Source organism: Conger conger, chromosome 9, assembly GCF_963514075.1.
Source record: "Conger conger chromosome 9, fConCon1.1, whole genome shotgun sequence".
Taxonomy (NCBI): Eukaryota; Metazoa; Chordata; class Actinopteri; order Anguilliformes; family Congridae; genus Conger; species Conger conger.
Genome location: NC_083768.1, coordinates 16,153,394 through 16,175,261, shown reverse-complemented (window position 1 = coordinate 16,175,261; position 21,868 = coordinate 16,153,394). Strand labels below are relative to the sequence as shown.

Sequence of the window (21,868 nt, the reverse complement as noted above, 5' to 3'; positions counted from 1 at the left end):
GGCCTTGACGCACATGTCCATTTTATCTTTCAGGTCCCATCTCTTTCTTCCAGGATGACATAGATTTTGTTTGTCATCATTACGTACATGCTTAGCTACGCATACAGAACAAACCTGAACCCCTCACTCTAGACATGAGAAGCACCTAATTAAGAAAAATGTGAAAGTTGTTAAAATTCTGGGATTGCCACCAGCATACGGTACACATGTGTTCTCAGGACCGCGATTGAGAACCAAACTATCATTTAGGGTCAGATAGATAGTTGTCTACTGTATTTGTTAGTGACTAATAAAGGGTATTTCTATTTATGAGTTGACCTATCATTGAAGGTCATGTCATTCTTTGATTCCTTCAGAAGTTGATGTTGTGTTAAATGTCAAAATGCCGTTGAACTGTCACTGTGTAAATTAGTCCTGTTTAAAAGTGCAAAATCCAAACAAATTGAAAACGTTGGTTGAAACAGTTGACACATTGTAACTTCCTGACGCTGAGCCCTTGTGCTGCTTGGTGGTTTTGGAGGATTACCTATGAAAGCCATTTTAATAAATAATCTAATCTAATCTGATTACAGTAGATCAGCCTCCTTCTGGACTGTGTACTGTAACCTGTCTTTTACCAGTAACACTTGAATGTCTGGACAGTGTGCTTCCACAGACTTGAGTGGATCTCTAATTGAGAGTCCCACAGACCATAGATTTTTAGGTAAAAATCTCTTTAACTTCCATTGTTCCAATTCAATTTCATATTTCTGAGCTGCACAAGTTGAATGAATGGAATCATAAACAGAAAATGTCCTTGTATAAATTGCATGTGACAAGCCTTTCAATGTCGAAGTGTCAAAACAAAGAAAGGCTTGTTCAGTGCTGCACATTTTGATAACTTCTTTGAAAAATGTCTGCTGCAATATTTGTCCAAAAAATGTTTTCAGTATTCTTCAAAATGTGCAGTATTTTATTTTCCAAAAAGGAGTCATTATGTTGGGTGTGTTAAAACAAACTATTTCTGCTCTCAAACAATTTCATGCAATTGATATTTACCCGTAAGCTGTACTGTAGTCACTGAATACAAAGATACATTTTGTGTTCACACTTAATACTATCTTCCATAAGTAAACACAGCACAAATAACTTTATACAGTAAGTCTTCTATGATTTTTGAATGCAAATGGTCGTAAAAAAGGTTAAAACAACCATTGTGTTTTTTATGCCTTTATATTTGCAACAAAATGAGAATATGAAATATATGTAATTAGGAATATTTATCTGTATATTTAAAAAAAATAGAAAGTCAGGAAAAGTTTGTTAAAACCGTTCATATGTTTGAGTGTTGTGTGGAGTGCTAGTATAGTGGGGGATGGGCAGCGAGTAGCTGTGGACATCGCACGCCCTCAGGTAGCCATCTCCAGCGGACCGAGGACCGCCTGCACCTCCACCAACACCCCCTCTCCTCCCATGTCACCCCTGTCTCTCTCTCTCTCTCCGCATAACCCTCTTTCTCCGCAGGCCTCCTCTCTAACCTCCTGTCTCTCTCCACCATTCAGACCCGTTCATCCCTCTCTCTGTTCTCTCCATACGCCTTCAGCCACTATCTCACCCTACCTCCTCGATCCAGACACAGCCAGCCTGACCACCATTACACAGAACCCAGGTACACATCTACCTGAGTGTGACTCGGTGTGCATGTCTGCCCCGCCCCCTCCTACCCATGTCCTCGTCATTAGCTGTGTTGAGGTCTGTAGCTGGCTGGTGTTGTCCTGGGAGTGGTGTGTTGGCAGTGGCACTTCCTATAGCATGCACCGTCATTCCTCACCTGAGTCGCTACTGTGGCAGGTCACAGTTAGGGCCTGACTACTAATAAGAGCCCCCCCCCCCCCCAATCCTGTCCTAAAACCAATGCCCCCCCTCCCCCATTTGAGTAAGGCAATGTCCATGTGTGAAAGGTCACACAGGCAAGCCTTGTCTCCATGGGAACCGAGTGTGCACGATCCTGTTCCTGTTCCGCCTCCCCTCTCTGAGCCCGACGCTACCATCATTGCCATCTACAGCACTGAGCGGAGTATGAAGGTGTGTGTTTCTCCCACTGAGGACAAATACACACCTCAGTGTATACTCACGCTTAGACCTGCCTTGGTGTTGCATTCTCCAGTCGTGGATGGGTGGAGTGCGAGGTGATGGCTGCTATGTTTCTGCTCCTCCCCAAGCCTTAAGGGGTCATTGGAAGTTACTTTTGGTGACATCATAGACCCAAGCTCCATACATTACCAAGGGTCTTCTTCCTTACTTTCATATGGCTTCTACCTGATACCCCAAGTGCTTTCTGGGGAATATTTTACAATATTTCACAACATGTAGAAATGAATGGATGGGCTGTATTTGTTTTTGAGAAGAATACAATGTCTTTTGTGATGAGCACCTTGCTTTTGAATGCACAGTTATTCAGCAATTCATGGAAAACGGGGGCAGTCAGAACAAACTTGGCACCTGAAGAGGGAGCAGCATGTTGGTGAAAAGTTGTCCAGCAGGGGGAGTCTGTTTTGCATTTTGGGATTGTATCATAGAATTAGGCATAAACTGCATTCATAATTTCATACTTTCTGTCAGGCAGATTGGAATTTGGGTCCGTTCCTCTGTCAATCATCTCAGTCCTAATTAAGGTCACTGAGTTTAGAGTTGTTAAGTTAAGACAAGTAGGAAAATAATCTAACCTCATTTTGATTTGTTTTGCTTTCCCGCCAAGCACATTTTTTTTTCTTCCAAATTCTGACCAACTCTGACATCTTTTTGGCAGCAGCAACAATCTCATTCACCCGATCTATCGAGAAGACGCAGTCAGATTACTGCGCTCCACTAGGATGGCCCGCACGTATTCCGAAGGGGCTTACAGTGAACAACAGAGGTAGAGACTCCGCCCTTTTTACTGTGCCCGTGACTTCCTGTCTCATCTTTGTTGTGGCTTTTTTCTCAAATGATTTCCAAATCACATCCTTGATGCTGTCAGTTGAACCTTTGTGGATCTTTCAAAAGGGTGATGAGCACAATTTTGTTTTCACTCACAGGAAAAAGCAAGTTGAAATTTGTACTCCGTTGTACTCCACGGTATTCGGAATGATTCACACAGTCCGGTCATTTTTGAAAAACATTGCTGAACAGAATAGTTGTTAAAAAATATGAAAAAGTTAATTCACTGGCATTGTTACTTCACTGGCATGTCTCCTCACCCATTGAAAGTTCCAGAAAGCCTTTTTTCAACAGCTGGCTGATATCAAAGCACATTTTGTCCCCCTTGGGGTAGAGGTTAAAGAGTTGGTGTGTGGGTGGTGGTGTGGGTGGTGGTGGTGGTGGTGGTGGTGGTGGTGACAAACTCTTCTCTGCTTCCCGTGACGCATTATTCCTTTTTCCTTTGGCCCCTCTGAGTCACCTGAGTCATGCTGTCTGTTACCTCTCGCCCTGTGTGTTGTCCATTCCACCTCCTTCATCTCTCAGTAATGAAATGTTTCAACGGTGCGATTGTGGCTGCTCCCCTCTTGGCCGTGACCTGGGCCCCCGGGGGGGGGGGAGGTTTTGTGTGGGCATGGCTAGTGCCAGAGCCGCTGGCTAGTTTCAGCCCACTGGCTAGTGCCAGAGCCACTGGCTAGTGTCAGCCCATTGGCTCTCCCTGCAGCTTTCACAGAAGCAGTGCTGCTGTAACCAGGCGTATTGTCACTGTCGTAATGGTGCTCTGTGTTGGGAGATGTGGGTGGGTGGAAGGCGGCTTCATGGGCCCGGAGATCAGATTTGGATGAGCAGCCGGAGGAAGCAGTGCCAACCTCTACCAGTGCCAATTGACAGACACGTACCTCTTTCTCCCTGTATCCTACTCAAAAGGCGTATCTTGTGTGTTCTGTGCCCAGGAGGTTAAAGTGGGAGAGGAGTCTGTCCGGTCCCTACGATAGCCAGTACGATTCCCGTGAATGGTGCCAGGAATACGGGTAATGCGCTCCCCTTAGAGTGATAGCAAACAGTGGCTTCGGGGTGATATCTGCAGCTAGTCTGAGTGGGTTGGAAGTTTTAGAAGCTTCTTTAGAGTGTGGGGGGATCTGTTGTATTGTGTTTTTGGAGTATATTAGGAAGTTGTGGTGTTTTAATGAGGTTTTGGCAGTATGTGTCCATTCATTGTCGTACAGCAGAAATGGGCCTCACTGTGGCACCTGCTTACTGCTTTTGCCTCCCTATAAAAAGTTTTTCTTGCATTGCTGCAATAATCATATTTGGAATGGGTTCAAATGTATCTTAAGCAGTCTGTCATAATAATGCATAAACCTTCCTGTTCAAAGATATCCTAACCATATGCCAAACCATTGGTCGAATCACGTAATGAACGGCACCAGTGGGAACTACAGGTAAGAGCGCTTAGATAGCACTGCTGTAGTGGCTGCGGTACTGTAGTGGGTTGGATGTACAGTAGATTTGTGAAATGGCCCTTATTGTCTGGCTGCATATGTTCAGCTGTTCTTTGTAACATTGTTGATTTCATTATTAGTTATTCCAGTTACTAGTTAGACTACTGATAAGAGATAATATATTTCACATTCATATTCCGGATCTCATTTCTGAGAGAGTCATTTACAGAGTGGAGTATTACATTAAATTATGTGAGGTGAAGATGTATTCATACACTGCACTGCATGATGACATGCTCTTCAAATGGAAATCTTTTAAAGCATGTCCATTGCTAATTGTAAGTCTAGTGTAATAATTGGGAACGTTAGGAAGATCTAGGAAGAATTTGGAAGATCAATTTTTCCTAGCAGATAACCTGACACATAATATTTTATTTTTCTTTTGCTCTCTCCACATTGAAATGGCAAAAATAAATAATTTAAGTAATGGCCAGACCTCCAGAATCGACTTTGACCCTTTGACTGACTGACTGATCTACTGACTGACTAACCTTGTTGATGCATGCATGCACAAAAAGGATTATGCAAGTACATATGATAGTACACATGCAAGTGGACTCTTGTTTTAGTTTTTTATGTGCGCTTTCTCATTTTTATGCAAAGGTAAGATAATGCCTCTGCAGAACCACAACCTAAGGAGGAGAAAATGAGGTAATCAGTTAGTGTATGGAGTATAGTACTCATGGGTATTGTAGGCAGAGGCTGATAAGTGGATTTATAACAGTCCAGTAGTTTTTCTTATTGCTCCCTCTTGTTAATGGGACTACAAAGTGTAGCGAGATGTCACATGCAGGCCAGGGTTAATGGCCAATCATATCTGTCTTTTTCTGGACTTAATTTTTTTTTTTTTTTTTGCCTAAGCCAGACCTTTTGCTGGACAACATTTCAGGCAGTTTATGTTCAATGTATTACTGTAAAAACTACTGTACTGTGAGTGATGTATAGCCTAGAGGCATTAGTCTCCAGCCTGGCTAAATGTGAGTGTCCTAAGTGTTGTACAGAGGGAAGACATTGAAGGAATGGCATACTAAAGATAGAGGTATCATTGCAACAAAGAGGTCCATACACTTCTGATGAGTCAAGTTTTTTTTAATATAAAATGGAACACAATGCATTTGGAACATCTTATCTACTCCGCATTCCCATAATCCCTCATTCATCTATGGTCATTCTTCTCCCCCGACCATTGTTATGAATACAATGATGGGCATTTGCAGTTCTGGTATAATTGTACACAGCACATGTCCTGCTGATGTGATTTGAGCATCCACCTGAATCGTGTGGCTTATACATATGTTTGTATACACAAAGCAATTTTGCCTAATGCATGCTTCTATAGATATAGTGTAATGCTCCTGTTTTAATTCTATGTTATTCAAGGTGAGTGTGTAATTCAACTATCGTAATCGTAAAAACATTTTTTATAATTTTTTATATTATAATGTTATACATACAAATTATATGATATGACAATGATACATTTCCACATGATAACAAGTTTGTTTTTTTATATTTTTATTTGTATGATGTGCATTTTGTGCACACTGTGGAAAATTATTTGATCCGCTTATGACTTGTTTGATTTCTTGATTGATTTATTTGATTGCATTTTATTTTTTTCATTCCATGGTTTAACAATAATGTCAAGCAGTGAAACAGCGTTTTGTCTTTTTTAAAAGAAATGATTTTGGTTCTATGCCTCAGGGATTGATAGCTGTTTCTTTGTTGCTTCTTCTCATCCACTACTTTCACTTCTAATCTGTTTTCTACCCGCATATCACGAGTGGATTGTCCAAAGTTTTCATCTTTACAGTTTTCAGACTTGGAAGACCAGACCACATCTAAAAAGCTGAAAGCTGTTGTCCATGCACCGTCCATACTGTTAATGTGCCAAAACTCAAAATCTAATTTTTTTTATTTACCTAAAAACCTTTTTACACACACAGCGAACATGCAGAGACCATGTGGTGTGCCAGTCCAGCATAGGGCCAGTCGGTGGTCTGGTACCAGTAGTTGTACTGTACAGTACATTGCTAAAGGACAGGCCATGCCTCTAGTGTTTTTTTCCAGCTGCTACAGGAGCATCACCTGGCAGCATCCGATTGGTGTCGGATAATGAGGAACAATACCTTACGCATCCCAAATTTGGAGAGTGGGAGCGGCTATGTTCCAAAGTTAACTGTTCAGCCCTCAAGCCGGAATATCTGGAGATGGATGTGACATGACCACAACTAAAGGAAATGTTACATTGGCCTAATGATCCTCAGAAAGACCAGGTGCAATTTTGTTAACCTGTATAACTATAGAGGATAACGGTAATAGCCACTGGCTGATGATGCTTTCTGTGTGGCTGCTTTTCATAGCACCTACACACACACACACACACACACACACACACATTTTAGCCCACCCTAGAATGAGCAGTTTGTACTGTACAGTACAAAGTAAAATGATTTAACACAATTACGTACTACTCCGTGCCATGTTATGTGGAATGGTCGCTCACTGATGGCAGAGTGGTTTCAGGGGTGCAGTAGCTTTGGAATGCCGCTAGCATGCCTTTCCCGTCTGCCACTGGCCGTGTTTGGCAGGCTCCCCACCTCTTTCCCCACCAAGGATTGGGCCGAGTCAGGGGCTTTGTGCTGTGTTCTGCCCCCTCCAGGTTTTTTTTGGCGGGCGGGCGGCACTGAGTGGGTTCTCTGAATAACATTGCAGGCATTGCAGAGGTCTGGACAGGCATGAGTATCACAGGTCCAGGTCAGCTGATCAGAGAGCAGCGCTGGAGCGCCCGCCCTTCTCCTCCTCCCGCTCGCGGTCCACGGAGCGCCCCGACTCCAGCTACATGAGGTCCATGCCGTCCTTACCATCCGGAAGGTCCGCCCCTCCCTCACCCGCCTTAACGAGGTGACCCAGACGAATCACAACAGCCCAACTAATTCAACCGCACCCCTTCCTCCGCCCCCCCCCCCTTTTCACACAGTAACCCCTTCCTCCTCCTCTCCCTCCCCTCTTTGCCAGCTCACCCTTTTTATTTTCTTCCCTAGTGACAGTGCTGTAGTTCCGTTTCCATCCGTAGATTAGAAGCATACAGTAGAGATGGTAGATACTAACTGTTTTTGTTTTAGACACACCACTTATATTCCAAATGGATATAATGGTGTGTGACTGTCATTGTTTCTTTACTAACAGTGTTGTGAAATACTTAACAGCATCTCCTTTTGGTTGTTGGTTATTTTTATTTCTATTTTTTTGTGGCTCATCAAGCAATTATCTGGGTGTCTAAATCTGTCATGCATTTAGACACTCAAGGCTACTTTCTTTCTCCTTGCAGCATAGCAAGATAACTGCAAGTTTTTTTTGTTTTTATTTTTCATTTGACATCACCCTCGTTGCAGACTTCATAATGCCAAGAATTTTTATGAGATGACCAGACTTTGTGCCAAATGTGTAATCTATATTCAGCAAAATGACTAATACTCTTCAATGTTGCAACTGTGCCAAAACATGGACTGTAGAGTTATCAGTGATGGAGATGTTTTCAGAGAATCCTGAATGGATGGTCCAGTCCAAATCCAGTCATACGCAAATCTCTGTTCTTCTTCAATTCAATGAAAAAACAACAAAGTTAAACAAGGCAAAGTTATTTCCTGCTAAGAAGGTGATTGTACTGTTAGGTACTGTGGTTTAGTTTATGGTTTATCTTTATTTCATGGTAATCGTAGTGTACTTAGCACTACCATTACCATAACCATATTCTAACAACACGGTTCGTAAGGCTATCTTACACCTCTTTATTTCATGGTAATCGTAATGTACTTAGCCCTACCCTTACCATAACCACATTCTAACAACATGGTTCATATCACTGTCTTACACTTCTGGTCCGGCCCTTGTTCTCAGTAATATGAATAATGTAATTATAATTATATAAATAATTATAAATAATCATATCAGGTTGTTAATGTTTTGTTGATTTGCAATTTATCTGTAGAAAGATGTGTAAGATGTTGTAAGGTTTCATTAATACATTTACAATTTTGAGCATCGTTTTGTTCCTGGTTTAATTACTTACTGCAATGATCTTGAGTATTTTATGAAATGCTGGTCTGAAAATGCAGTTACTTCACCATGTTCTGTCCACAGTATAAAAACGTATAATTTGCCACAGTGTGAAATGTATGCCACAGGTACTGTACAGCCAAACCACAGCATGCTATACATTTGTGATATGTTGCGCTTTTAATTTACTTGGGTACAATGTACAGCATATCCATGTGTTTGTATGTACAAAGTACACACGTGTGCGTGAGAAAGAGAGAGAGAGAGAGAGAGAGAGAGAGAGACATGCGTAACTGTTAGTTACTGCTAATTCTGTAGCAGTAGAACCTAGAAGCTGTGGCCCATGTTGAGTTTTTGCTTAAGAGTTTAGCGTATGTTTTGCTAATTGTATTGCGCAAAAGCTTAATTTGGTGGAGGTAGTCCCCTTTGTTGCCAGGTCTGTTTTCATTTCCATTGTTATCTTTTACAATGAGAAAGATTTTTTCTTCTTCTTTCTTTTTAATATTGGCAACCGTTGCGGGGCTGGATGTGTGCAGTTCCCTACCTAATTTGGAATGTCCCTCTATACCACAGTTTCTCTACTCCAGTCCACAGGACCCACTTGGCAGAAAGTTTTTGTTGTAACCTGGAACTCCCACGCCTGATTCAATGATGTGTGTGAGTTCCGGGTTACAACTGGCAAGTGGGTCCTAAGGACTGCAGTTGAGAAACAATGTTGTATATTGCAGCCATGTTCATGGGAGAACCCCACTGCTGATTCTGGGGAGTGTAGACATTTTCAGTTCTCCTCTGAAGCATTTGGTATCACCATTCTTCTTCTTCTCAACCTGCAACCCTCAGCCAAGCTGAAATATAATATACAGCTTTGGTATGGAGTACGCAGGCACCTGATTTCCTACCGGACGTCACTGGAGAGCAATGAAATGCGGGTCTCTAACCTCCCCTACCCTGGGCAACACTGTTGTCAATCTCCCAATTGAGCTACTGGCCACAGTCAACACTGGTATTATCGAGATTCGATCCAAGACCATGAGGCTCATCTGCATTAGCCACTCACCAGCCTAAGGGCAAACTTCTTAAAATCTAATGTCGTCTTGCTTAACAGGTGATGATGACAGGTGGTCTGGAGACACTTGTTAGTTTGTAGTGTAGGAGTGAAGTTTTAAGAGATTATTGAACACAACATACCTATGGGAGTGGTATAACTTTGTACACCTGGAAAAGATAGTCCTCAGACATGTGGTCATGGTCAAGGAATATCTTGCTTATAATTAAAAGTCAAGCCAAGACTAAAAGTCATTATCCAAGGCTAAGGCTAAGTCTTAATTGTTGATTGTCTTTGGCAGTCCAAAAATTGACGAGGTGCACCCTAATGGTTGCGCATGTGAAGGATTGTATAATTATATATGCGAAATGGCATATATCTGTACAATGGATACAATCCTTTTTTACACATATCAACTCTTGTTTTTGGCATTGTAAAGTTATTTCCGGTACCTGGAAAGCTATGTGCCTAATGTGGTTCTGTGCTGTTGTTTTGTGTCCAAAACCATTTTCTCCCTTTGCACAGAGCGCTACTGTGGAGTGTATTTTTTGTTTCATTATTATTATTATTATTATTATTATTATTATTATTATTTTCTTTTACTGGCGCTCAAGAGGATTTTGCCTTTGTGCGGGCTCGCTTCCGGTGACTGGCATCTGGCACACTCAACATTAACCGCTGTGTGTCCCATAGGGCGCACCCCCGCAGCGGATCGGTCCAAACCAGCCCCACCAGTACTCCCATGTCCAGTCGGAGAGGACGGCAACTACCACAGGTCCCTTCAAAGGGGACGCTGGACAGAAGTAAGTAATTGAATGGTCTCTGAGAAGACAGCTTGCGGTTGAGACAGTGTTTCTGTTTGAAGGAACAATTAGTTCAACACACCCTCTGTATTTCAGTTTTTTTAAGCATCGGCATAGTTTGGTTTGGTTGATAGAAAAATAGAAAAATGTTGAACTTGAAGCTCACTTGAAACACTTTTTGATAGCTTGGACAACCTGCCCTGAAGTAACAGGTTTACAGTGTTTTTACTTCAATGCTTAGTTTTTTTCTAACACAATTATTTTAAAAAAAAATACAATTAAATAAAATACTTAGGTATTTATAAATCACCATTTCAGAACCACTGATTCTGATCCATGGTAAAGAGCTGAAATGTAGCTACGAGCACCAGCCTAGCCTGGCCTGTCCATTCAAAGGCAATGTAAACAAATCTGTAATATACAGTATGTAATGTGGTTGACAACCAAAGTGGGAACCTTAATTATTGTTTTCCATCTTGTGAGTGATTCACATTTATGTACAGTGCACATATTTTTCTGTATCACTGGAGTGCCAGAATCACCCCCTCTGAAACTGATGTTAAATGCCATGCTGTATCATGGTCCATTTTCATTTAACATCCCTCCTTGGTTCCTCTTTCCATTCTTCCACAGAAGATGGAGACCAAGGAACAGAGCCTTACGAAGGTCTGTAGCTGTCAGTTTGGGGTTTAGCTTTGCATGGTTGGCTTGACCAAGGGCAGCTTTGCAACGCTAAACACATCTGCAACAGGCCTTGGCTGGTTTCATCCAGAGCCATGTTCTTGTCCTTCCTGTTTAGTCTGGTTCCTCTTTGGTAGCCACAGTGCTATGCACTCTCCTACTGAATGAAACCAAGCAATTGCCTGCTGCAGCCAGTCCCTGTTTGTGATTGGTGTATACTTTCTGCCCTGTCTTGTTGATGTTGTGATTTAAGAGTGATTTAAGAGTGTCAGACCACAGTTATTCAGTTGTGTGTGTAGAAGTAGGTATGCCCTCTCCTACCACTTTTAACCATGCTGTTACAGCGAGGCAAATGAGAGTAACGGTAAAATCTTTGTGTGAAAACACTGGGTACAGTTAATAACAATCATTCCTCAAGCCTCTAGGTAATCTTCAAGTGCTCCTTCAGTGAAATTGATCGTATCTGACAATTCAGCCAGAAAGGCAATAATGTACCTTATCATACATTGCACTTGCCATAACTCGTGCTGTTACATAAGTGATGATTATTATGGTTTCGTAATGTAAGTGTGTTCTGTAAAATATTCAGACTGGCATTACAGGGTCTTATACCATGGTCTGGGTGAATACTCTATTCTGATTGGATGTAAGGTGGTGATTATTTTTGTATATTCGTTCAACATTTGGCAGATAGTCCCTAATCACCGTCGTAAATACGTTTGCCAAGGAGAAACCAGAAGCCAGCAGTGTAATTCGAATTAAACATTTTTTTTATTATTAACCACGACCTTTGTCATGCCAATAAAGCTATTTGCATTAAGAAATTGTGAAATCGCATCTGGTCTAACTGTGAATGGTTTTGTAAAATACAGTAACGTTACATCGAGATAGCTGATAGCCGTAAGCTCTCTAACATTAATGTTTTGATAGATTGCTAGCGTACTAGCTGAAATGGTTGTTTGTACGGACAAATTTCAATTAGCTAGATATTATCTTTTACTTTTTTGGCTATCACCAGCACAAAATAGAGAAGCTGGCTAAGTTGGCTAAATTGTGTGATGTTCGTGTAATGTGTAGTCCAAGACGATTTTGCCGTTTACAATGTTGCTGTGAAATTGTGAACAGGCAGTTCCGACAGCGGAGTACAAAAATTAAGGCGGACCGGGAATTACGAAGAAGACGTTGCAAATATGAAACCAATTTAAGCCGCATTTAAAACCTTGAATTTAAGCAAGATAAAATATAATAAAAGCTGGCAACATGCTGAAACAGTAGCCACCTTAACGGTTAAGTAGTTAGAGCCAACTACTGAGGGTGAATTAGCCAAAAATATTAACATCCCCTGCTTTTATTTTTATCTTTAGAAAAAGACCATGGTGTCAGCGGAATAATCCACTCCGAGGTAGCATTACACGGTTTTAACGCATTCCCCTTAGCGTTTGGTGGTTTTTTGCACCCGCACTGTGCGTAATGACCATCTCGTCCTGGATTATTCCTTACCTATGTGGAGCACAAAATTGTTAGTGAAGGCTGTTGCTTTTCGGCTGGCAGACACTGCAGAAGTACACTGATTAGAAGACACAGCAGAGGAGGAGAAGTGTCAGCCCTGTCAGATCTCTCTCTGGACCCTTTCATCACAGTCAGGGAGTGGGAATACAGGCCCAGCCATTGCCCTGTGTGGCATAGGAGAGCAGGGAAGCTAGTCCCACTAGAGGTTTGACTTAGCTTGATACTTAAGTGTTTTTTCCCCATTCAGTGGTACAGATTCTCTGGCATGTTCATGTAACAGTGTCACGTGACAAGACTGCATTCAGAGGCTCTGGCAGGCCAGTCACAAAGTGTATTCTTCTTCTTTTTTTGTCAAATTTGTGTTGTGTCTTTGTAACCGTCTTGCATCTATTGCAGCTGCTCTGCATTCTGTAGTCTGTTTAGTCAACAGTCATGTCATGTCTTCAAATCTTCTCCATTCATTCACTATGCTTACAGCACAAACAGGGGAGCGACCTGTTCCCCCTCAGTCCCTCCCACAACAAACATTTGAGCCAGGTTTGCCTTTGTGTTAGAAGCTGTGACCCTTCCCTCCACATTAGCAACTGAACGTATGCTTTGAATGCCATAATAATGTAGGTAATGAAAATTCTCCAGTCAAGTAGAAGAACAAGCTAGCTGTATGAAATGAGATTCAATATTACAACACAGTAGTGGAAATGTTATACTGTATGTTACCATATGGCACTTCCAAGATACGATAAGATTTTGACAGTGTTGTGAAAGGTGTTTCTCCCTGTAGAAGAGGCTGTGGTAGTGTGTTGTGATTTCGATCATTAGTATTAATTAGTGCTGGAGAGCAAATAGCTAGACATTTTACAGAAGAATTCAAAAATTCCAGTGAATTACATTACAGTTACTTAGCTGACGCCTTTATCCAAAGCGACTTACAGTCGATTGGACTAAGCATGGCACATTCCCCCTGCAGCAATGTGGGGTTAAGGGCCTTGCTCAAGGGCCCAACAGCTCTGCAGATCTTATCATATACCTTAGCCAGTAAGCTACAGGCTGCTTTCGAAGAACTTCTGTCTGGTTCCTACCGTGTCAACTGTATGCTATTGCTATATAATGATGATGCACAATTATTTTAGGGATATGTCTGTCAAGTCTTCATGGTCAACTTCAGCACCTACTGACACGGCTCGGAGCTCTTGCAAGTAAAGAATCCATTCAACCCCTCCCACAACTTGCTTCAGTGCCAGGTGTGTCCTAGAGTAGGAGGAGTCTAATCGCTCCTTACCCAATTAACACCCTGAAAAATTGTACAGTGGCAGGAATTGGGTAGTCTGGAGAACCTCATAATCGTTGTTGTAAGGTTCAGATGTGTTATTCCATCAGAGGTCTGTGGGGGGAGAATATACACTATAGAGAGTCAAAAGCCAAAATACTGATTGCACATTGGAGAGAAAGACAACAAGGCTAAAAAGGATAATATCTAGAAATAATACCACAGTAATATGTGAAAAACAAATTTACCTGCATTGTGTTATATACTGTGTATCTGTATTCCCCAAAAATTATTCATGCCTTTATAACCATCTCCAACATTACTGGCCCCACCCACAGAAAATGCCAGGGCAGAGCCTGACCCCCCTCAACCCCTTCAAAAACAACCATCTGTGTCAGGTGTGTCTCACTGTTAGAATACTCCCCTCCTCCGAATGGAAATAGGGTGATATAAAAATGACAACATTTGAAAATAATAATTCAGGATTACATGAAAAGCATTTACAGATTTTTATTTTACTACTAATTCTACCACCATTGTATTCTGGTGTGTTTGCATATTTGTGATGTCTTCATAGTTGTCTTCTCTATTTACTCATTATGATTACAGAACAAACAGGGGAACAGCCTGAACCCCGTCAATCTCTCCCACAACAAGCATTTGAGCCAGGTTTGCCTTAGTGATAGAAGCTGTGACCCTCCCCTCCCCATTAACAGCTGAGCCCTCTTATGCTCTGTCTGGAGAATGCCATAATAGTGTTGGATGGTGATGGCAGTTCTTCAGTAAATTACAGCAAGCCAGCTGTTCGTACCATAGAACTATATGAATCTACATAAAATTAGATTCAGTATTAGAACACAATAGTGGAAATGGTATATGTTGTGTAGCGTATGACACTAACGGGATGGGAGTTTTAAAGACCATAGTATGAATGGTGTTTCCCGTAGAAAAGGTTGTGGTAGTGTGTTGTGATCATTAGTATTCATTAGCCCTGGTCACCTAATGGATGACGATGTTGTTCCGAGTGAAATGTAAGGGAAGTAAGGATGGTAAAATGAATAGTTTTTAGCTGATGTTGATAGTTATCCAAGCTGCTTTTGCTGTTAGCTGGCTAAGTATGAATCTACATTAGCCTCTGTGCAAAATATCATTATCACAATAATTGAAATGTAGTTCGTCAAACTTGAAGATAGTGGGTTGACTGTAACATTTGTTAATGCAATAGCTTTAAAACTAGCAATTGATGAAAAATGTGTCTTCCTTGCTAGTACATATTGGGCACTAGTACAGTTGGTTAAATGTCTGCTTTCCTTGAAAATGATATTTTAGAGAAGAATGATACAATTTCAGTTCTTTCAGGGTGCTTCCATGTAGTTCAGTCTTCTCTTTGTCTCAACTGAATTCCATTGTAATTATTTTACAGTAGGCAAATATCTGTCAAGTATTCATGGCCAAGTTGAAAATCTACTGACACGGCTTGGGGCTCATGCAAGTAAAGAACCTGAATCCCCTCAACCCCTCCCACAGCCTGCATCTGTGCCAGGTGTGTCTTACATCTGGAGATAATACCACAGTGACTTGTGAAAAGTACAATCAACCTGTATGGTTCCTGTGTGTTCCTATATTCCTCAAAAGTCCATCATGGTTTTTTAACCACCTACATTACTGACCCCACCCACAGAAAATACAAGTGAGGAGCCTGGACCCCCTCAAACCCCTCAAAAACAACCATCCGTGCCAGGTGTGTCTCAGTGTTACAATCCTTAGTCCCCTCCTCCTAATGGACAGTTTAACACACTGAATCCAGTACTGGTCATGAACAGCTGCTCTGTGAAATTCCTTAATAGATGTGAGTGGTGAAGGCAATTCTGAAGTACATGAGAGGTATTAGCGTACGTATATCCTGTGGTTATATATTTTGCCCCAGAGTAGTTTCAGAGAAGTAGGGTGCTAAAAAAATGACAACATTTGAAAATAATAATTCAGGATCACATTAAAGGTTTTTACAGTTGATTTGTTTTTACTACTAATTCTACCTTCATTGTATTCTGGTGTGTTTGCGTATTTGGCAAAAGTCTGTGATGTCTTCATAGCTGTCTTCTCTATTTACTCATTATGATTACAGAACAAACAGGGGAACAGCCTGAACTCCCTCAATCTCTCCCACAACAAGCATTTGAGCCAGGTTTGCCTTAGTGATAGAAGCTGTGACCCTCCCCTCCCCATTAACAGCTGAGCCCTCTTATGCTCTGTCTGGAGAATGCCATAATAGTGTTGGATGGTGATGGCAGTTCTTCAGTAAATTACAGCAAGCCAGCTGTTCGTACCATAGAACTATATGAATCTACATAAAACTAGATTCAGTATTAGAACACAGTAGTGGAAATGGTATATGTTGTGTGGCGTATGTCACTACCGGGATGGGAGTTTTAAAGATGGTAGTATGAAAGGTGTTTCCCGTAGAAAAGGTTGTGGTAGTGTGTTGTGATCATTAGTATTAATTTGCCCTGGTCACCTAATGGATGACGATGTTGTTCCGAGTGAAATGTAAGGGAAGTAAGGATGTTGGTAAAATGAATAGTTTTTAGTTGGATGCTGATGTTGATAGTTATCCACCTGCTAGCTGTTCAGCTTCTTCTAGCTTTGATATGGTTAGCTGGTTCGGAAGCTGCTTTTGCTGCTAGCTGGCTAAGTATGAATCTACATTAGCCTCTGTGCAAAATATCATTATCACAATAATTGAAATGTAGTTTGTCAAACTTGAAGATAGTGTGTTGACTGTAACATTTGTTAATGCAATCTTTAACGCTAGCAAGTGATGAAAAATGTGTCTTCCTTGCTAGTACATATTTGGCACTAGTACAGTTGGTTAAATGTCTGCTTTCCTTGAAAATGATATTTTAGAGAAGAATGATACAATTTCAGTTCTTTCAGGGTGCTTCCATGTAGTTCAGTCTTCTCTTTATCTCAACTGAATTCCATTGTAATTATTTTACAGTAGGCAAATATCTGTCAAGTATTCATGGCCAAGTTGAAAATCTACTGGCACAGCTTGGGGCTCATGCAAGTAAAGAGCCTGAATCCCCTCAACCCCTCCCACAACCTGCATCTGTGCCAGGTGTGTCTTACATCTGAAGATAATACCACAGTTACATATGAAAAGTACAATCAACCTGTGTGGTTCCTGTGTGTTCCTATATTCCTCAAAAGTCCATCATGGTTTTTTAACCACCTACATTACTGACCCCACCCACAGAAAATACAAGTGAGGAGCCTGGATCCCCTCTAACCCCTCAAAAACAACCATCCGTGCCAGGTGTGTTTCAGTGTTACAATCCTTCTAATGGACAGTTTAACACACTGAATCCAGTACTGGTCATGAACAGCTGCTCTGCAGAATTACATAATCGCTGTAAACTGTGAAGGCAATTCTCAAATAAATTGATGGAAGTCTTGTTTACATATATCCTGTATGAGTAATTGACGAGAAAGCAAGGGAGATTAAATGGCAACATATTTAGACTGTAAGAGATTATTTTACATTTAACATTTTACTGCACTCCACTGTTTTCTTATGTCCAGTATTTGCATATTTGTCAGAAGTCAAGTTTTCATTGCGTCTTCTGTATTTATTCACTATGCTTACAGCACAAACAGGGGAGGAGCCTGACCCCCCTCAGTCCCTCCCGCAACAAACATTTCAGCCAGGTTTGCCTTCATTTAGAAGTCTTGACCATCCCCATACATTAAAAGCTGTACCCTCTTATGCTCTGTCTGTAATCTACTGTATAATAGTTTGGGATGGTGATGGCAGTTCCTCAGTAAATTAGTGCAAATCAGCTGTGTGTAGCATAGAACTATATGAACCTACCTGAAATGAGATTCAGTATTAGAACACATTAGTGGAAATAGCATAGAGTTTTAGTAGTGTAGAGTAAAGAGTGTTCCCCATAGAAGAGGTTGTGATAGTGTGTAGTAATTGTGATCATTAGTATACATTCGCACTGGAGACATAATAGCTAAGTATGTTGTTCTGAATGAAATGTAAGGGAAGAACAGAAGAATGTCTGTACAATGATTTATTTAGCTGTAAGATGATTTTGATAGCTATCCACCAGCTGGCTTCATATAGGTTTGATAAGGTTAGCTGACTCAGAAGCTTTTGCTGCAAGCTAGCTAAGTAGGAATATGCATTAACCTGTGAGCAAAAATACTGTTACCACAATAAATGAAATGTACTGTAATTAGCCAAACTTGAAGATAGTATGTTGACTGTAATATTTATTGATGCAATAGCTTTAGAGCCAGCGAGTGGGTGACACATTTTGTCTTGCTAGCATATATTCAGTTTTATTTTAGAGAAGAATAAAAAAATTCCAGTTCTTTTAAGGCACTTCCAAGTAGTTCAGTCTTCCCTTTGCTTCAACTAAATAATGTGGGTGGCATGGATGGTGCAGTGGGTAGCATATTTGTGCACAGCAAGGAGGTCCTGGGTTCAAATCCCCCTTGGCTAGGGCCTCTCGTGCAGAGTTTGCATGTTCTCCCCGTGTTCATGTGGGTTTCCTCCGGGTACTCCGGTTTCCTCCCACAGTCGAAAGACATGCAGGCCACGCTGATTGGAGAGTCTAAATTGCCCGTGGGCATGAGTGTGTGAGTGAATGGTGTGTGTGCCCTGCGATAGACTGGCTCCAGCCCCCCTGCGACCCTGTTCAGGATAATAATGAATTAATTAATGAAATTATGTTGTGTAATTATTTTAGGCAAATATCTGTCAAGTATTCATGACCAAGTTGAGAATCTACTGACACGGCTTGGGGCTCATGCAAGTAAAGAGCCTGAATCCCCTCAACCCCTCCCACAGCCTGCATCTGTGCCAGGTGTGTCTTACATCTGAAGATAATACCACAGTTACATATGAAAAGTACAATCAACCTGCATGGTATTCTTGTGTGTACCTGTATTCCTTAAAAATCCATCATCATCTTTTAACATCCTACATTACTGACCCCATCCACAGAAAATACAAGTGAGGAGCCTGAACACCTTGAAAAACAACCATCCGTGCCAGGTGTGTCTCAGTGTTAGTTGGACAGGGCGAGATAAAAATGGCAACATCGTTAAATAATAATACTGGATAATACAAAATCAGTACCTCTGGCACATCACAGTAAAATGTCTCGTGTAAATTCAACCCTAACAGAGTACATATGAGTCCAATAGGGACTGTAAGAGCTGATTTAACACTGAACATTGTGCTCCAGTGTTTGTCAAAAGTCTTCATAGCTGCCATCTCTATTTATTCACTGCTTACAGCACAAAAAGGGGAGGAGCCTGAACCCCCTCTGTCCCTCCCGCAACAAACATTTGAACCAGGTTTGCCTTTGTGTTAGAAGCTGTGACCCTCCCCTCCACATTAGCAGCTGAACCCTCGTATGAGAATGCACAATAGTGTTAGACAGAGATGGCAATTCTGCAGTAAATAAGAACAAACCAGCTGTGTAGCATAGAACGATATGAACCTACCTAAAATGAGATTCAGTATTAGAACACAGTAGTGTTGCTCTCTGTAGCAGTTCTCTCATTTCATCAAAACGTCTTTGTACCAATCTTAAACATTTACTATCCCCACCCACAGCACACACTGAGAAGGAGCCTGAACCTCCCAAATCTCTTCCCAAGCAAGCATTTGAGCCAGGTGCGACTTAGTGTAAGAAGCCATGGCCGACCCCACCACATGAACAGCTGAAACCTTTAAAAAAACAGCTTTGGCTATGGCTTAAATTGAGGTTGCATACCGTAACACAGATATGGAAATGAACTAAGATACCAGTTGAAGTTTTCATTGTGAAAGAAGAAAATGTGGTCATGTGTTGTGATACTGATCAAGAATTAATTATTGCTGGAGGCCAAATAGCTGAGGTTGTCTTTCTGAATGAAATGGAAGGGAAATAAGTATTGAAAAGATTTTGATAGTTTAACTGTTAAACTTTGATAAGGATACTGTTGAGCCACTTGCTAGGTAGCTATCATATTAATTAGAAAGAATAACTTCTCAGAAAACCTAATTATTATAATGCTTAAAACTTAGCTTGACAAACTTGTATGTAGTACGCTTGTATTAACATTGTTGATATGATACATTTAAGCTAAGGTACTTGAGCGAGTGAACAATGTATAGCAAATGTAAATGATTTGCTTCCATGTTGGCATTATGCATTTTGGGGTAATTTGTGCTTCCTTTGAAAAGTCTAGGCATGCTACAGAAGAATTGTACTGGTTTCACAGGGCCTCCAAATACTGTAGCTCAGTCAGTATCGGTGAATGTGAAGGTTGGACCCGTTAAGTTGGAGAGTAGGGGAGGTTTGAGGCTGAGTTACGACATAGGTTGATGTCATCCGACTGCCAGTATGCACTGGCTGGCATCATGGTATTATGGTATTGTGAATATTAGTCACACACTCAAAGGTGAATGTATTGTAGGAGTCTATACAGTTCAATTACAGTGGTCATTGCATCAGTTTGAGTAGCATAGCGGTGGATTGACAGGTCCAACTCCCAATGCCAAACCTTAGTGCCACTTGAAAATAATACAGCAGGAAAACAGAACAAAGTCACCTCATTGAATTTTTCTTTTGCCTTCTGCTGCTTCCGGTGCGTCCTGAATATTTAGGCGTATACCTGTCAAGTCTTCGTGACCAGCTTGTACATCTAATAACACCGCCTACAGCTCATGCAAGTGAAGAGCCTGATCCCATCTTACAACCCGCATCTGTGCCAGGTGTGTCTTACAGTGCTAGGAGCCTTAACCCTCCAAACTCAGTTAACAGTACAGCCCGCTAAACCCCAGTAGTGACTGTAAGTATCTGATCGGGAAACTCCCATAGTAGCTTGTAGCAGCTGTAACACTTTTCATGCAAATCAGAGCAAGTTTGTGTCGTTAAAATGATATAGCATCACACATAGGTTTAAGATTCCTTTCTACAAGGTTATGGGAATGTTGTGTTGCTATAGATTTCCAGGATTTCCAGGTGAAAACAGTGTCAAAAAGGGTTTAAAATCTTGAGAATAGATTTTGGAATATGCTGTGATTCTGGTCAACTATTCTTTGACAGCCCAAACAAGATTGGGTAGGATGCCTTTGTTGTGTACTACCTGTATAATATTACAGAACAATAATTGCTTACAGTATGTCTTGCTATTAAAATTTTTGATCATGAGTACCAGCCTGTATTACCATGAGACACATTTTTCACATTTCATAAGGCAATGTCTACATTGTGGTTTGCATATATAGCTGTGGCAACAAAGGGCACCATCTGAAAATAATTGGACTGTAACTTGTGAAGTGCATGGACAGTTTATTTCTTCTCTTTGCCTCTAATTGGAGTTGTTTGCTTATCTGGACTCTTATTAGTCAAAAGTCTGTTGTGTCTTTATAACCATTTTCTCAATTTACTGACCCCGCCCACAGCACAAGCAGTGGAGGAAGCTGAACCTGCCAAATCGCTCCCACAACAAGCATTTGAGCCAGGTTTGCCTTAGTGGTAGAAGCTGTGACCCTCCAGGTCTGTCCTAGTGTTGCCTTGACCCGTCCCAATTAAAACGTTGATCCCTCACAGGGAATTGACGAGCCAAATTTCTGGTTCTAAATTTGGGAGAAAAAAGTCTGAAGGACATAACAAGCTCAACTGTTTGAAGTTTTCTCTTGCTTTTTGCGGCCTCCATCGCATTCTGATGCAATCATCTAGGCCAATATCTGTCAAGTCTTCGTGGCCATCTCTGGCATCTACTGAAACCAGACACAGCTCATGCAAGTGGAGAGCCTGAACCCCCTCAGTCCTGCCAAGAACAGTCATCTGTGCCAGGTGTGTCTTACAGTTGGAGTCCTAACAATCCTCACCTAGCTATGTAGATGGCAGATGGCAAAACTACTCATTTGTAATGCTTGAAATAGCAGAGGTGGCTTTGAGGAAAGTGTATGGCACAGATACTTTGACAGGCATATGACTGGAAATCCACATAGGCTTTGTCCTATGCTGCTGCTCCTACAACACAGGGACTATAG

At 41.3% G+C, this 21,868-nt stretch overlaps 1 protein-coding gene across 1 annotated transcript in view; it reads left to right on the top strand.

Annotated features, from left to right (window-relative positions):
* LOC133137991 (regulating synaptic membrane exocytosis protein 4-like) overlaps window positions 1-21,868 on the top strand; it is a 169,370-nt gene that overhangs the window by 98,953 nt on the left and 48,549 nt on the right. The window contains exons 20-21 of the mRNA XM_061256433.1: window positions 10,237-10,346; window positions 10,980-11,012. Of these exons, the coding sequence (XP_061112417.1) occupies window positions 10,237-10,346; window positions 10,980-11,012 (143 nt within the window). The remainder of the gene's footprint in view (window positions 1-10,236; window positions 10,347-10,979; window positions 11,013-21,868) is intronic.